The sequence below is a fragment of the Rhyacophila brunnea genome, unplaced genomic scaffold (genome assembly GCF_057557595.1).
Source record: "Rhyacophila brunnea isolate RB1 unplaced genomic scaffold, BYU_Rbru_1.0 scaffold_6, whole genome shotgun sequence".
NCBI lineage: Eukaryota > Metazoa > Arthropoda > Insecta > Trichoptera > Rhyacophilidae > Rhyacophila > Rhyacophila brunnea.
In genome coordinates, this window is record NW_028233276.1 from 24,630,007 (window position 1) to 24,648,797 (window position 18,791).

Sequence of the window (18,791 nt, forward strand, 5' to 3'; positions counted from 1 at the left end):
ATATACTAACATGCTATGTATAATTTAACGCAATATAGGCGGCCCTCGTCTTTCAAACGTTCAACTTTCGCACAATTCTCTATTTCATACATTTCTTAAATTTTAGATTTTTGTTGATAATGCAAAAACTGTGCACATCCATGCAGTCGCTTCTCTCTCCTCCGCTCCCCGTCACTTTTTCAAATACGTAAAAGGGTGGTAATCAATTATCTCTCAACAAGTTCTCAATAAGTACACTTTTGTTTTTTTTTGCATACTTCTACTTTCGAACATTACGATCGAATTACGTGCGAAAGTCGAGGGCCGCCTGTATAATTATTATCTATAAGTAATATCTAAAACATGCCAAAATCATACAAAAAATGTTTAAAAATCTCTTCTTTTTCTTCTTCGACCACGTCGACTTCTTAAATGAAGCATATGGACACCACACGGCGCCTCCAAATATCTCTGTCGCTAGCCAGTCTTCTTGCATCGTTCCAAGTCATACCAGCATCATTAAAAATGTAATCTAACCTAACCGTATGATATACAGAAATGATTATATTCAAAGTGATATAAGTAAATAAGTTGATATCCAATTTTATTTTCATATCTACATCATCAGCCGGGGTTGATCCACTGATGGGTGAAGACCTCTTATATTTCTCTCCATTCTTCTCGGTCTTCTTCACTGCCACATACATTCACCAAACTTTATGAGTTCTCAGCGTTTATTGTGACTGGTTTTATATTGTGTTATTGATGTTAAAAATTAACGGAATACCAAAGACATCTTTTGATCAGATTGTTGGCTACACTAAACGATTGTCCCACATATTTTATTACTTCAAATGTTACCGAAAACTATTAGATTGTATTTGGACAAAGTTATTAGTTGCTGATTGTATTTACTGGCATATTATTTTTCACATTAATATTTATTGTCTGTGACAATAAATTAATGATGAATACATACAATCCAAAGACTTTTATTATAAAACACAAAATGTTAATATGGTAGCATTGACAAGACACGCCACACGCGGCAAAAAGTGGAACGTAATATCAAAAACAAAATCAGTTTGCTGACGGCTAAAATTGAATTGAAATTGCAAACACCTGAAATATTCTTTGTAGCAAAATATCACTTTTATTATTTTGTTTTCTATTAGATATTTATTTTATTATTTTCGTAATAATTCAAGAATAAGGAAGCAAATTGCAATTTTTCCAAAAGATAGTCCCAAGCAATGATGTTAGTACATCAATGGTCCCAAGGATCTCATGAACAGGACCCTTTCTCCTTTTCTGTACTTCTGCGCCACGTGGTTAGTAGAAGTCATCAAGTCTAGTGAAATTTGTAAAGGGATGTAAATTATCTCAGTTTGTGAAGACTGTTATGTGACATATTACATATAAGTAATGTGAAATATTATATAACGTGAAATCTTTAACATCATTATTCGAATAATTCTTGTAGTGCAATCGGTTGCTTCTACAAGGTTTGTAAATATTAATTAAGTTTATTAAGTTTAACAAATGAATTCAGCTTACTTGTTCCAACAGGCATGATGACTTCGATGGTGTTGTCAACTGCAGAATCGGAATGATAAACTCTGTCCGTGTCGTCTTCAGCGTTGGCTGAAGAAGCGGAAGCGTTCCTCACACCGCAGGTTCTCCATTCTCTTGAGGTTCTTGAATTTTTACAATTTATCTGTAAAAGTGTGACCTTGTTCTCCTGTAAGCTATTCTGTGCCTTACGACCTTCAAATAAAAATCTCGTCGGAACAATTTGGTCTTTGTCCACGACGACAAATTTAAAAGATGTCGGATCTGTTTGGGTTTGTACGGATTTCGTTCGGTTTATTTCGTTCTTTTCTGTCTCTTTTTCTGCAGATTTCTGCCAGGATTTTTTGTATTCGACTATAGATACGCTTTCGAGTTTTGGTGATTCGGGTGTGACTGCTTTGCCGAATTGTGACGCGGCAAGTGGACTAGAATTTGGACCTTGGGAGTCCTTATATGGCAGAGAGATGTGCTGTTCGATTCCTGAATCGAAAGATATCGGGCCGGAGCTGCTGTCCGGCGAGAGATCGATCGAAGCGTGATCCGTATAGCCTATTAAATAATTCGGTAATGATCTAAGGTTGTTTTCGATGGGCAGAAATCTGGAGACGTAATCTCCACAGTTGGTGCAGTATCTAGAAGGATGGTTTTGGAAATTTGTGGTGTTGTGTGTTCGATTTCTTGGTGATGTGACTAAAGTGGTGTCTTCTGGTTGTTTTCTTGTGTCGATGAATGGTTGGAGTCGTTCGTTTAGAGGTTGAGTATTGACGGTTGCTGTGTGCAGTGATAGTTGTGTATCTTGTGGGTGCAGTGCTGTTTCTTCAGGCGGAAGGTCAGAGTCGGAGTGGTCCAGAGACACGCTGTTGGCTGGACATTGACGAAGCTGCTTTTTGGCCCTTCGTCTTCCAGTTGTTCTGAAACAGGTGAATTAGTTTAATTATTATTATGCTCATATTAAATGCCAATAATTTAAATCACTATGGATGACCTTTTGACGAAAAAGACAAAGCATCACGTTGCAGTTTTAGGGGTTCTGGAGGCAGAGCATCAGGGCAGTTGAAAAATGTATGAAACTAAAGAAAATTTACGTTTTCTGATTTCGAGATCTTGTTCTATCTTGAAGGAAAAACTAAAGAAAACTCCGACTACTCTTGCTATTCTTATCTCACACGGCGCTGATGGAAATTCGCGTGATTATCAATTTAGACAACGCATAGTGAATTTTTACTTATACCTACAAATGACTATCAATTATAGCGAGACAAGCGTTGTCATTTTACTTGTGTTTCAATATTAGTCATTAAATTCCATTAAGCTCATAAATTATTTACTTAAAAAAAACTCTAAATTCTATAATGAAATGCAGGGGCATAATAAAATGTTTTAACGCCTGGGGCAGTAATAAAAAATGCGCCCCTTACGTAATGCAAAAATTTGTATTTGTCCTATGCACACTTACTAACAACATATTATTATAAAAATACTATGTTCAACTGTGTTTGGTTATTATTGACATATTTAAATAATACGGATAAAATAACTACCTACTGCGAATATTTCAGAAATGTACGGCCCCCTAAAACTTAAAAAAATGAAGATCCATATATTTTTTGTTGGTTTAAAAATGAATGGTGAGTATTGAATATGATTAATCAGACAAAATTGCTAAACAACCGATATTAAAATTCCCGAAAATGAGGTATTTAGTATTGCGTAAGCACATTTTTTAAAAAGTAATAAACACGAAAGATTTATTCTTGCACAATCAATGAAACTCTAGTTCTGCGCCCCTACCAGATGCTGCGCGGGGCGGGTGTTCCATCCGCTCACCCCTTGTTACGTCACTGGTGAAATGCAACATACTAGGTTGCTAGCTACCGTACTTAAGTCCCTGGTATAAAATAAGGAAATTTATAACATCTTTAAACGAAATAAACAAGCGTATGTGATGTAATAGAGTTTGCTAAAAATCAGGCTGGCACATAACTCGAAGGAGAGAAAATTGCTGGACAAATCCAGTCATCAATAGGTAGAAAACTTCCAAAAGGTAGACCTGAGTCCAAGAGACCACTGAATCGAGGAAATATTTAAGTTGTGTAAGTACATCTTGGAACCAGCTTGGAGTGGTTACCATTCAGCAGTGGACTGACCCAGGCTGCTAGATATTGTGTAAGTACCTACCTAATTATTTCTTCTCTTTCCAAAATATTTTTCAACAGTATGTTAACTATAATATTAGTAGGTACCTAGTAACTACGTAACTTTCGCGGGATAACTTACTTGTAGATAGGTAGGAAACAAAAATACTAGAAACCGACTGCGTATGTAATCATTATAATAATGCAAGTATTACTGCAAATATGGCATTAGTGGCCCACAATGAAGTGCATTTCCGGCCGGCTTACTTTCCAGAAGATTAAACCCAAAATGGACGCCATTTCGTCTAAGGGCCTCGCGTGATTTAACTGCGGACGAATAAATAAAATCACATTACAACAAATTGCAAAACGTACAACATGCAACGTTAATTTAATATTTTTATTTCATTGAGCCATCAATAAAATAATCCGTCATACATCGTTTACTTTTGATGGGATATGATGGCTATAAATATGTATTGTACTTTATTGCATTATCAGATTCGAAGTATTATTTCCCGAAATTGAAACCAAACCACTAACGCGAGGTAAGAAAGTTGTACGCCCTCTGTAGACCAGCAATTCGTGGGTTGCACATGTAATCAGTGGTTACAGAAGTGTTTAAAGAAGATAGTGTTGCTTTTCAACTGAAAAAATGACACTTTCCATCTTTTTGAATATGTAAGAGGGTTTAAATAAGATTATACAATAATTGGACGGCACAAATATACCTACTCACAGCCTAATCTATTTTATCTGTTATTGTATCTAAAGATGGCGCTGACCAACTAGTAAGATATAGTTCCGACTATTTGGGGGATTATATAAAAATGATTGGGAGAGGGGCCGATACAACAAGAGCGATGTAAACGCTGTCAGCGATAGTGACAAAACATTTAAAAATCCGCACTGGAAAATGGTATCTACTTATATCCACATCTGACATCTTATGTGATGTCACTATAGTTGAACAAATAAATAAATATTTGAAAACCAGGACATTTTAAAGTACCTATTAGATAACATTTGAGGCGATTATTTTTAAATGTACCTACATCAATTCGGACTGATCCCTTAAGTACTATAAATATTCTATTCTTTATAACTTATAACACTATAACAGGCAATATTTCCCAATGACAGTGGTGTAATAAAAACGTAGTGTAGTTGTAGACGTGAAACGATCACATAAATATATTGTGACCTCACCGGGTCTAACCCGGAGCCCCCAGAAGAGAAGGCAGTTACTGTACTACGAGAGCTGCCTATACAAAGTATTGGGTGATTATATTTTGTTTTTGATATACCTAATACTATAAAACTGTACACAAACAAGTCAAAAACAATTGAAAATGAAAATGTCCCTCTGAGGCGGACGAAACCGGTCCCAATCTATTGATTAAAAGTGGAATAAGTAGTACAAAAAAATTGCATTTTATTAAATAAAAACAACAAAACAATAAAATCTCTGAATAATTAATAAAAATGAAACTACTATGACCACAGTAAGCCATTAAAACAGTATAAGTATATAAAAAGAGAGAAAGACGTAAGTCTGTCTTACAACACTAGGTATAACGACGATTAAAGAATGTGGATTGTAGATGAAAGATTACTATCTTAAATTTTATAATGACAGAATCTTCGTGTCAAACTGTGTCCAGGATACATGCGTCAACCAAAATAAGACCAAACTCCTCGAGAATCTCCACTCATTCAAAGTCAAGTATCACCGGATGCGGTAATGTTCAAAACAGAAGTACAACACGAAGAAAGCGATATCGTCTCGGGTAATTCGTTCAAAACGTGACAACTGCCGAAGTTATGCGAGTTACTGTGTCTCGTCTTCGGGAAATATGTTGATCGCTTCTTCGTCCGAGGATATCCGCTTTCAGCCGAAATAGCACCGTATTAAAACAAAACAAGACCGCCACATTTCGAAATTGATTACATTTCGTAAGGCAAGCTTTTTGTAAAATAATTAAATACAAAGAGAGCTTTCGAATTCGTTCGGTAGATACTAGATACGCATAAATAAGATTATGTTAAACTCAACTGTGCAAAGAAGGATCATCTCATCACACTGGAAAAAATACACCGCATTATGAATAGATTGTGGATGTTTAATGTGATTTTAATGTGATTTGCACATTAAAAATTAAATTAGCTGTAATTACTTTATTGCGACAGGTAAAAGTCATTGCAACGATTGCATACATCGGAATATCAGTGTTACCAATAATTATTAGTTTTTCTTGTCAAATCTAACTAAGTTATCTAGCTTGCAAAATACATATTTGCCATACGGTGTTAAAGCAAGTGTTTTTGACAATATTGTGGACAGAGCGGTTAACCTCTGTACAAGAGACACTATACAACCGTAAAATTTATTTGTTAATTTCTTCCTGCTAAAAGGAAGGAGCTAGGATTATAGGCCGTTGTACTGAATTGCGAATTACGATGTTTGTTCGTGATTATCTTCGATTGCATATTTCGTTCAAATTACTTATTGCCATTTATTTCAATATGCAAAAATCATCATTTTATACAATCAATAAATTTACCATAATATTGCATTCGAACTATTAAAAATAGCTAGTAGGTACTAATAGTGGGCCCTGCCGTTAGGTACTGAGAAATGCATCGTGTCCAATCGTTGATGATTTTTCTTTTACGAAATCATTGTAAATATTATATCGATATGGATTTACTTTAAGCGTTTATCCTTCGTTAACTATTAATTGTTGAAGTGGATTTTATTATGACATCACAAGTTTTGCACGGTATTTGCATTATCAAGATGATATTGGTATGCATTTTCACATAGGTGTTAATAATCAACTGCAAGAAATAGATAATAAAAATTATGTACTCATTTTAAAAAGAATATGTACTTATCTAATTACTAGAACAATCGCATCTTTACTGGGAAAATACTATTATAAGAATTATGTGTGCGAAAGAAAAAAAGATGAGTCTAAAAAATTAAAATACGTGCCAAGGAAAATTATAAAAGAGAAAAGCGACAAGTCAAATCGACGTAACTAAATTAGTAAACCTCATACAGAAACATAGAAGTTCCCATACGAATTTATCCAACACTCAATTTTCTTTTGGCTCTTTTGAAAGGTAGTGATTTTGTACTTTTCTCCGTTTTCTTATCGCACACAGAATTGTATTCAACATTTTTGACATTGTGTTATGAATCTCAAGCTTCGGAAACGGTGCAGAATTAATGGCTCTTTGGTGAGTCACTATATAAAACACGTGTGAAATTGCCATGAAGACAATGTGGTAGACATGTTTCTAATGGTAGGGTAGATACTTGCCTCTTGGAAGCCTGTCGTCGTGGAAGGGAAGAGGTCCGACGATCAGGTCGACATCTATCAGCCGCTAGCTGCTGCAGCGCAGCTCCGCCGGGCGACTGAAAAGAAAGAGGAATAATATAAACGTTGATTGAATATTATAGGAGCTTTCTGCGTTTACACATTTACTTTGTGAGAACTATCAAGGCAGGAAGTAGTCTAAGATATCACGTGGTAAAAAAGATTATCTTCAGTAAAATACAGGCGCGCACACAAGGAAGCCCCCCATCCTCACTCTTCTTGACATTCTGCGACACGCAAGGCATTATATCAGTGGCACTCATGGATTGGTGCAACCATCTGAGGCATCCAATGTTTACTTTAACATTCTGATGCAGCATGTTTAAAAGTTAGGATACTTAACGATCCTAATAATCGTTACCGTTAGATCACGTTCATTCGATAATCACTTGTGGATGCGGCAGATAGCAATAACTCATAGGTCAGTCGCTGGACTCAAATTTCGTATTGTCTGGGTATGGGGAATATACTCGGAAAATTATAAGGTACATGGTCAGTCGGAAAAGTCAGTGGTGCTTGCTAGTATTTGTTAACCCCACCTACTGCCCCCGCTTTAAAAAAATCAATTATAAAGTATGGATATTTCTTCAAAATGGACTTCCCTATACCGTTTTCCTATGTACGAACCTGATAAAATATAAATAATGGCAATACAACATATATATACACTGGCAAAATATTTATCATCATCGGGATGCCGGAAGGTGGCAGTAAAACATAAAATAACATCAATAGTCACTGGAAAAATCGAAAAATGTCGGTTTTCTCTTAAGGCATATATTTCTGTTAATATTGTACCTAGTGTTCTGAAAAATTTATTACAACTTCACGACAAAATGTTATCCAGAATGAAACACGGCCGAAGATTCCATGATTTCTTTTATATCATGTTCTTCCGCTCCGTGACATGTGGACTCATTTACAATGCTCTGGAATTTTTTGATATAAACACGCTTCTAAAAACTGGACAAAACTAACTTAACGCGAAGACAGGGACTCCAAGAAATTTAAATAATTTTGTTAAGCCATTTATTCAGGCTGAGTCTATCCACTGCCAGATGAAACCCTCTCCGAGCTAATTCCACTCTCATCGGTCCTGTATGTTGCGTTGCCACGTACTTTCTCATAAATAAACTATGTCATGGGTCCAGCGGCCTTTAGGCTTACCTTTTGAATGTTTTCTACCTCTTGGGTACCACTAGATGACTATATTAATCCACCGATTGTCCCGATCGTATCCAAACTATATATAAGGTACTGATATTTTTGCGGCTAACGAATAATGGATTTTTATAAAAAACACTTAATATAACATAATCAATAATCAATTAATTAATCACAATAGTTTTTGCAAGATATGAAGTAGGTACTTATATACAGTAGAACCTCGATTATCATAATTTATATATTATGACTATCAGTTTTAAATAACTATAAGTAAAACGAACAATAAAATTTTCTATGCAAATGGTTAATTAATAGATTATCGTCATCCTCAATGAGACCAGATACTGGAGGTACTCATCACAAGTAGCCAAACAATCCAGGACGTGGCCTAGCCTCTTCAAATAACTTCCTCTGTCTCCCCCTATCCTGGGCCAGTGTCTTTCAGGTGTCTACGCCTGCCGCCCTTAATGGGGTTTACTGTACGTATTTAAGCTTAGATTTTATTTAATGAAAACAACGGACATAATATTATGTACCAATGCATAGATTGTATAATACTATGTACGTGTTGATAAACAACTTACTATGTTAGGAAAATTAGATTTGTAACACCAGAAGAGACAAGACAGTTTTAAGAATGATAAATCTCGAACATCGTGAATAATTGCTACAAATTCTCAAAGGTTTGTGCTTAGCCTTAGTTCGATGCTCAATCCGAAATAGTTTTGATGTTGCTACAATAAAAACATTCCCGCCTTGTGTTTATACAAAATAAAACCATTTTAATCACCATCCATCAATCTAATCCCGTTCACGGCTTCTTCGAACACTTAAAAAACCAAACAGGAAGAAGCGTGAGAGTATAAAAAGGAAACATAATAGAAAAGCCCTGAAAATAGACTTTAAGCTTCAACTGGTAATCCAGTAGAAAGTGGTTAAGTTTATATTGTGGCAGAAGGCAGAATAAAAAGAAACTTTATTACCAATCGACACGTGTATGAGATTTTCGTAACGAATTCAACAGATCAGATAATGGGTAGTTCCATTTTATTATATTATTTAATTATGATATGATTACAGATCCAGGATAGAATTATTGTCAATTCTGGGATAAGGGTTTAGTATTTTTAATTGCGATTACTAGATTCCGGGATTGGTGAACACGTATAACATTTGTTTTTACAGTGTTATTATTAATAGGAATAAGATTTTTTCTTAATAAAAAAACATTTTATCGCGGAATATTTAAACTATAATCTATAATTTAGAAAGTATTTTTTTTAAGTTATGCATGTAAGTATATAAATAAACTTTCATAAGACAACATTAAACTATCGTTCCGATATTATTTTAGTCAGTAAAATACAAAACTTGGATGTAATCTTTATATAGGAAAATAACTAGACAAAGAATGTGCACTAAAAAGTTAAATGAGAGCTTTTCTCGCGATGCACGTAGGGTTTGCTTCTAAAGTTTTGAAAGCTGTGTCGCGAGTAGGAATCCAGCGTCTGGAAAAATCACATGACGTTCTTTTTTCAATATATATATTAGATTGACAGCATGGACTTAGTAGGTTGATCGAGTGGCCAGCAACCACTTCGTAAAAATAATCTCTTAAAAACCTCTACGGGAGACGAAATGTAATCGCGAGGTATTCGGACAAAACTATAAAATATTATTAATGACTTTGTTCCCGTGAATGAAAATTCCGTCCAGGTTTGGAATAATATTTGAATGCGTAAGTACCTACGTAATATTACAAACGTATGATGGCGCATACCTACATATAAATTGCCCTTGAAGCCATTTCCCACGGAAAAGGGCAACAAAAGAATAATATAAATGTTCATAAATTTACCGACCCACAAGAGAGAATAACGTATGTAATAATAAAAAATGGATTATTTAAATTAGGATAATTAACACAGATACCTGAAGAACTATTTCAGTTGATTGCGATCGTAATCAAGTAACCGTCAATTACAGTAAAAGTTATTTTGGAGCCAAGGTTTTCTGCGTTTTATGAAATTCGTTATTTAACAAAATGAAGGAATGTGATGGAAGCTTGATTAAATTTTTCATAACAATATATGAAGTTTGTCTTCAGGTATTGATATTGCGCAACTATTGCAAAAATAGGTACATTAGGTACTTGGATAAGTACCGGGTACCGGTATGGGATTAGAAAAAGAGCATCGAAGTATCTATTGAAAGAAGAGTATTGACACTTTTTTGACGGACCACCTATATACCTATTGTGTAAAATTTTATTTTTATTTTATGAATGTATTTATATAAGGTGTTATGGTATATTATGAAACTCATATACGAACCGTTCTATGTAGTCTGTAGAATGTAAAGGTGTTTTTTTAGAGGTTTGTTTTTCGAATTGGTAAAACTTTTTCCAGCGACAGCCAATTTGACAGCTGACAGCTGATTTGTGCTCAGTTTGGTTTGCCATTTCACCATGAATAGACTTACGCCAGAACAACGCTTGCAAATTTGCAAATTGCGAGTTAGTTCGCGAAACTTACGTGCGCTACGCTACGTCCACAAAATTTTGTTCAGCGATGATGCTCATTTTTGGTTGAATGGCTAGGTTAATAAGCAAAATTGCCGCATTTGGAGTGAAGAAAATCCACAAGCCATTATTGAGACGCCGTTACAGACACAAAAAGTCCCTGTTTGGTGTGATTTATGGACTGGTGGAATCATTGGTCCATATTTCTTAAAAAATGATGCCGGCCAGTACGTTACAGTCAATGGAGAGTGCCATAGATTTATGATTACTGACTTTTTCGTTCCCCAAGTGAATGGCAGTAATGTGGAAGACCTATGGTTTCAACAAGACGCACGGCGCGCGCGACAATCAATATGGACCTGTGAATTTGCCTGCAAGATCGTGTGAACCTTTTGACTATTTTCTGTGGGCATATAGACGACATGGAAGCCAACATTCACCGCGTTATTGTCGATATACAGCCCCAGGTGCTCCAAAAAGTGGTCGAAAATTGCACTTCCAGGTTGTGCTTTCTTCAAGCCAGCCGCGGCGACCATATGCCAATGGCATAAAATTATCTTTCCAATAAAACCAATACCAATTGCCATTACCACGATCTTATGTGTTTTATTTAATTTCAAAGTTCTATACCTCTAAAATCTCCACCCTACAGATAGATGTATCAAGTGTGTTACTTGTTAATATTGTGGAGGACACCAGGATAATCATTGCAACAAAATGGCGTCATGCAAAATATCCATTTTGTGCATATTAACGTATGGTGACGCAATCAATATTTAATGCTGTTTCGGATGACCAATTATTCGCAGAAGTGCTCTTGCCGCCATATTTAGTGAGTTGCTCTGACAATGCCGCACCTCTGTCGCCTTTATTAATCTTGTTGTCATTGATGAACGTTTAATCGTGCTAGGTATTAAAATAAGAATATGATTTAGTTTTGTGAGCAGTATAAAATAATATATCCCCGAAATGATAGCGATCAAGTATCACGAACTATTAATTGTTCGAAATATAAAATGGCGACATGTTTTTGTATAAATTAGATAAATTATTTAACAAAGTGCATTATTTTATTTTTCGAAAAAATATTATCTATCTACGCAAAGATTGCATTTTTATAGATTCAATTATTATTTTAATAATCTATAAAACGTAATAATAATTGAATCTGGAGATTATAATAGGTATGTAATCATGTTTTATGATTGCTGATTATAAATAAATACAAATGCGAATATTTATTTCATTAATCCTGCAAACTTTGCACGTATTGACAGCATAGGGCAGCGATTGCAAACATTTGTATGCTTACATGACAAAAAAACTAATCAAATGTTTGTAACAATGGGTGGCTTTCCAACGATTAATATTTGGTGAAAAACTAATATTAATAGTATTAATGTGGTATTATGAATGTGTGAAAATCTCCTTTTTAATAGCGCTACTCCCATGTTTTTTTAAAATATGATTCTGTGAGCACGGTGTATCATATAAAATGATCATTTGAACCCAATAAAATGAGATATTTGTTGATATATAAGCAGAAGATTTTACCACTTAAATAATCATACCAACTGAGAAAAACCATATACATACGAATCATACGATGTATGTACACATAAAAGTAGTAACCAAAATGAAAACCTAATTCAATTATATGCTTGTTTATAGGTATGGAAGTAGAAGATTTTTTTAATTTTTTTATTTGTTTCTTTATTAAGCACCACAATAGGCCGTGCAGCCCAATAATAGTGGTAAAACTCCCAGGCTTGAGGAATTTACATATTAGATTATGTAAATAGATGTTGACCTCACCGGGAATCGAACACAGAACACTGGGATGGAAGGCCAGCGCCTTGCGCACTGCACCACGAGAAGTGGTGTGAATCCATATATTGTTTGTGAATTTAAAAATAGAAATCATAGATAGCCACTGAATAATTTATATATTGCTAACAATGTCGATTGCTAAACACAAATTTAAAGTTGAAGCTTATTCATATAGTACAAGTATAAAATGTGACCACTTATCACTAGGGATTCCAATCCCGGGATCCCGAGCTATTTTCGATACCTATAAATCCCGGGATTTCGGGATTGATTTTTATCAATTTTTATGGAACATAAAATAAGAGCGAAAATATAACAGAAAAAATACTTTTAATAAAAAATAACTACATTAGAAATAAACTCAGTTTTAATGAAGTTTGACTTATACCCATGTGTATGTTGCCGATTCATTTTATTTTTTCACATAAATTATTAAAAATGAGAAAGATTGGAAAAAACAATGCTTCGCACTGTTAACAAAGTAATTCCACCATGATCTCATACGTTTTACGGCAATTTCATATTTGGCTGACTAATTAGATTTATGAAGCGGAAAGGCCATAAGTAGGTACGCCATGATTATTTGCTTTACTATTTTAAATCTCGCTAATCCATTCGTTAAGTTACTATCACAAACAGCAATCTCGTATTAAATTCACATTATTATTTATATATATATATATCTATATTTAATATTATTTACTCCATTAAACTTATGTATTTCCAAGATTGAACGTAGATATACAATATTAACAATAAATGCCAAGTCCATAATAGATGAATAGGAGATAAACAGCTTTCTGTTTTCTCAAATACACAGTCACAAGGGTGAAAGTTTATATTATTTCGAGTATAAAATACAATTAATAAATTCCACATTTTGATAATGCAGAAATGTTAGAAAGCAGTATTTCTTCAGCAATTCACAAAAAAAGTCAAAAATACCTAAAGGTGGACTTGGCTGATTTTGAAATGTAGCGACACAAATGTCTTAAATATTATTAATTATACTAGATTTATTTTTGACCGATTTTATCAATGTTATGTGTAAATATAATTTTTTTATATTAACAATGGAAAAAAATGCCAATCCCGGGACCAGTCCCGGGATCCCGGGATTGTCAAATTGTAATCCGGAAATCCCGGGATCAGAATTTTGGCTCGGGATTGGATTCCCTACTTATCACTTACAATATTTACCAGTGAAAAAACAATTTCTATTTAAATGCGATGTTTGTTCATTATTTATAATTAAGTAGTAGGAAGAATGATCCAAAAATATTATCTGATAAAAAGCATTTAAATTCGATGTGTGCTCATAATAATATAATAATAATAACAATAACCATCCGACTGGCGATGCCATTATTGCAAGATATACATATATGTACATATTGATGAAATTGATTTCATAATATACAATCCCTTCGTATGCCAGCAGACTTTCCAGACGTGCCATAGGTTCGTCACCAGTGGCATAGAACAATCAATAGAATATCCAAATAATTATACGACGTGACATAGTTGTAATAAAACAAATGAAATCTAATTAGATAGTTGTCTTTCTGAATGACTTTTATCTAGTCAATAGTAATCAATCATAATAATATAATATAAATCATATCGAATCATTACGGGTTACGTTGCTTAGCGAGATCTACTGGACCAATAAAAATAACATGGACGATATGATACAGATTATCATGGTTGACAGTCTAATGCAGCCCATAGATAACGATGACATTAGAATTTACATTTCCCGCCATTTCATGTGACATGAAAAATCCCTTTCGTTCGAAATTCAAATTTGAGATCAACCGCAGCAGCCAATTAATTTGATACCACGGTAGCCGCAAAGCTTTGTCCACACTGGTTACATAAATCTTCCGAGGATTATTGAAACGTGTTTGTTCTGCCAGTGGAAAGTATAATAATGTCAATTTCAAAAAACTAAAACTGCCAAAAACATATGTCAAGAGATAATTCACTTGCACTCAATTAAAACCTGCTTTAAATGTTTTCTACTTACACAAATCAAAATAAAGAAGAAAAAAAACATACTTGCCTACTTACGAGTAGGTCATCTTGAATGATAAATTGGCTGAAATATAACATATTTCTCAATATATCTTAGACGACATAATTATGATTAATTTATACCTATATACCTACTATTTTTTTGTTGATCGACACACAAAACTAAATCTACATCTCATAGTGAAATTAAGTTCACTAATCAGTGTTGCCATCTTTTTATATGCTGATTATAGTACAAAGGCGAAAAAATTATAGTATTTCTAAAAAATATATAGTACAGGAATATTTTTCTTCTAGAATACTTTAAAATTATAGTATTTTGGTATATTTGGCGTAAAATTATAGTATTTTACATTTTTCGCGGAATTAAAATTATAGTATTGTATATAGTACGGTTGGCATCACTGTCACTAATACAGTTTGGTTTTTTCAATTAAGTATTAATAATTAAACTTAATTAAATATTGGAAATATTGTCAGTACGATAATAGAATACATGGCGTAAGATGTTGAAGAGAAACTTTTAAGATTAGGTACCTATATATTTATTTATAGATTGCTAAGGCTAATCAATAAATTAGCTGTAATTAACCATTTCGCACTGCACATTTATTTGAGGCGATCTTCACACTTGCGGTCTGAAATTTATTTGTCAGGGCCGCACTGAGGTAAAATGGTATAGTAAATATTTTTTTAAACTAGCAAGCATTATTATTTAGATGAACAATCACGTAACATGACAAATCATAGTAGATTCGTGATGTATTCAATGCTGCAACGGATACATTATTTTTTTATCGGTATCCATCTACATGGTTACTAAATCAACTATATTAAAAACGTTCTGGAATAGCTATTCGAGTGTTGAAATGCAAAAGTACGTATCGTCAAAATTTATTTGAATGACGGGGATACAAATTTTGATATCCTCAAGCGAATGGGAATGGACCGAAAAGTTCTCTGTAGTATAACGACCAGGAAACCACAGTATCTCAGCCACATTATAAGAGGACAAAAGTACAGTATTCCTCAAGTCGTTATCCAAGATAAGATCAACGGCAAATATTTACATGTATTTCGTGGCTTTAGAATCTCCGTCATTGGTAAGACTGCATCTCAACCGAATTGTTGTTCGAACCGACGAAGAAGAAGGATATTCATTAACAAAACGATTTCGTTAATTAACTGCGTTCAAAGTACGAAAACTAAGCGTTCGTAAACCATGTCGTATAAGGTTTTGCAAATTTCGTATATACCTATACGAAAACGATTCTGTATGAATGAGCGCATTGAATACGGATGCGGCCAGTATCATGCATCTATGTATGTACAATTTTCGTTAAAACCAATAGCCATTATAAAATGGTTATTAAAACATAATATTATTAGCGAATTGAATAACATGTACTGTATAATATATCGCATACATAATTGAGTGGGTAGATAAGCATTTTTTTTTAAATTAGCGCAACATTTATTATTTGTAAAAAACTAAAGTAGCGTTCCTGTGTGAATGTGCCACGCTGTGTTTTAATGTTACATTGTAACATAATATATTATTTATATGTCTCAGGGAATGTCCGTTAGGTTGAGACGTAGGATTAAAATTAATCGTTGCATCGAAATACAAATTCGAAATGTGATACATTATTTCCTACGAGAGCCTGTGAAGTGGTTTTTTAATTACGTTTTTTGAAAATAAATATCACTTTCCATAACATTTAGTTGGTCGCGTATCACATTATAATAAATAACAAAAGCATATTTCCGCTTTTATAACATAAATAATAAAATTATATTAGTAAATAATAAATATTAAGGAAGAAGAGATTTAATCATAATATCTAGCTGTGTAGAATCATAGACTAAGATATCTAATATCATAGTCGTAAAGTAAAAAAAATAGACACATTAAATTTGTAATACTATGTATAAGGGTTGCCAACCGTAGATACTATAAATATTATCGTATTGTACCGACTATAATTTTAGTAATGCGTAAAATGTAAAATAGGAAAAAAAATGCAGTATATTTTCGCCAAGACAATATCGTGTCCGGAAACTTGTACGTATGCAGTTCGCAGTATCACACTTCACCGTGAAATGTTGTATCGGAAATGTATGGCCGTATGTTAAAGACCGTCCAACCTCTTTGGGTCGTACAGTACTGACATAAAATTCATGTCCAAATAAAACACGGTTCTTGTCGGTTTACACTTTATGAAGCCAGCAGCAAATACATTTTGAAAATAGCCGATATACTGGATTATTTGTTAGGTTAGATTAGGTTAGGTTTTTATTCTTGAATTCATGAATTTTCCCAAAATCAGCTATAAAAATTGAATTAATATTCATATTGAATCTAATAAAATTGGAGACCGTATAGTATATGGTCATCTCTTTTTGATAGAAATCTCACGCGAAGTGTACCACGGTGAAATGTTTTACGTACAATTTACATGTAACCAGACAACATACCCACCGACTATAATTTTGCTATACCTATAGCTATATTATAAGATAATATAATATTATATGAGTTCTATCTAATACTCTAATAATATTATATTGTAACAAAATATATCCATGTCCAAGGAGGCAATAAAAAATATACACGCTAATAAAAAACTGTTTAAACACTATACATACCTATAACTATAGTTTATGTCATTGTCACTGTATTGTCAGTGTCATTAAACATTATATTTGTTTTTATAAATACCTACCTAAAATAGACTATTGATTTTACCTTTATAAACAATGTTGCAAATACGAAAAATACGTTAGATATAAAATTAGATAGAAGTAATGTCAATTACATTACCGCAACGAGATGGAGCACAAGCACATTTATAATATATGTTAAGATACTATTTTACGAGTATTGGTTGCAAGTTGTTCAATTGATTCACTTGATCAATCCATTCAATCCATGCGCTGTATCAAACACACGTGTTGATTGAGAAAACAAAACAACACGAGGATTTCAAACAGACCTGTAACCTGTGGAACAAAAGGCGAGTGCTTTACACCTTACTATACTGTGGACGCATAATTACATACATCAACAACTGACATTTTGACAATTTTAAAATATAAACTATGCAATATCAGAACATGCATTTTCAGAAAGAATGCATAACGAATTTGATACGGGAATTCATGCACAACTAGTTTATTTAAATATCACGCTCAACCATAAAGAGAGAACTGGATAATAAATCATAAATGCAACACTCACTAACTACCTTTAACAATAATTAAAATATTAGCATACAAGTATGATACACGCGGTGTTTAGAAACTAATTATATTATTGTGCCCAGTGAGTATTCTTCTGTGGATATCACATAAATTCTAACAAGCGGGACAATGTGCTGATCGCTTATTAACTATTTTTAAGAAAGTATTTTAAAATCAGATTGCATCGAGGGCCTACAAGTGCCTTAACTACAACTGGGTATTCGGTATGTAATTAGCCTACCAAAAATTGTATGATTATTCTCAAATCTCAACTCGTATTTATAAGTCTTATGGATATTTAAAGTAGTGTCCTGACTGATCAACATCGTGGAACCGGTAACAATGCTCGAATCGCTCATTAAATCTCTGAAAAAACTATAATTATGAAGTTGTTTCCAATAATAATCATATTTTCTCGGAGTTGTACAGAATTTGCAACATAGAAGTCACCATAAATTCGCTGTGATATTTAGTTAGGTTAACAACTAATTAATCTATGTGTACAACTTCAGAAACCAGACGGCTAGAGTAACAGCTGACAATGCGAGAATTAACAATTTAAGAAAATGTAGAACTTTTTGATGTTACGTGTCAATGAGACATAAGAGGAGTAACCCGGCATGATATATAAATGTATTTTAATTTTACGCATATTGCTAAATGATTAAAAATGAGTGACAACAAGGAAGACTGCACGCAGGCTGTGATGAGATAATCTGAGGATAATAATTATGATCATCTAACGATACCTCCGCAGTCACCAGATCGATTTAAGTACATAATTGTTAATATCGCTAGAAACTATCACGAAAGCACATTCCAACCACCGTGTTACAGGCACAATATACGAGAGGTGGTCATTCCTTCCCACGTGCGTTTGACGATCAATTTTAATATTAATTATAAATTATAACAGCGCGT

At 33.6% G+C, this 18,791-nt stretch overlaps 1 protein-coding gene across 2 annotated transcripts in view; it reads right to left on the reverse strand.

Moving 5' to 3' along the window:
• Positions 1 to 18,791, reverse strand: part of klar (klarsicht) — a 932,846-nt gene that overhangs the window by 474,513 nt on the left and 439,542 nt on the right. For both annotated transcript variants that reach the window (XM_085957193.1, XM_085957192.1), the window contains 2 exons: positions 7,016 to 7,110; positions 1,537 to 2,462 (listed from right to left, as the gene is read on the reverse strand). In XM_085957193.1, the coding sequence (XP_085813319.1) occupies positions 1,537 to 1,552 (16 nt within the window). In that variant the 5' untranslated portion in view covers positions 1,553 to 2,462; positions 7,016 to 7,110. The remainder of the gene's footprint in view (positions 1 to 1,536; positions 2,463 to 7,015; positions 7,111 to 18,791) is intronic.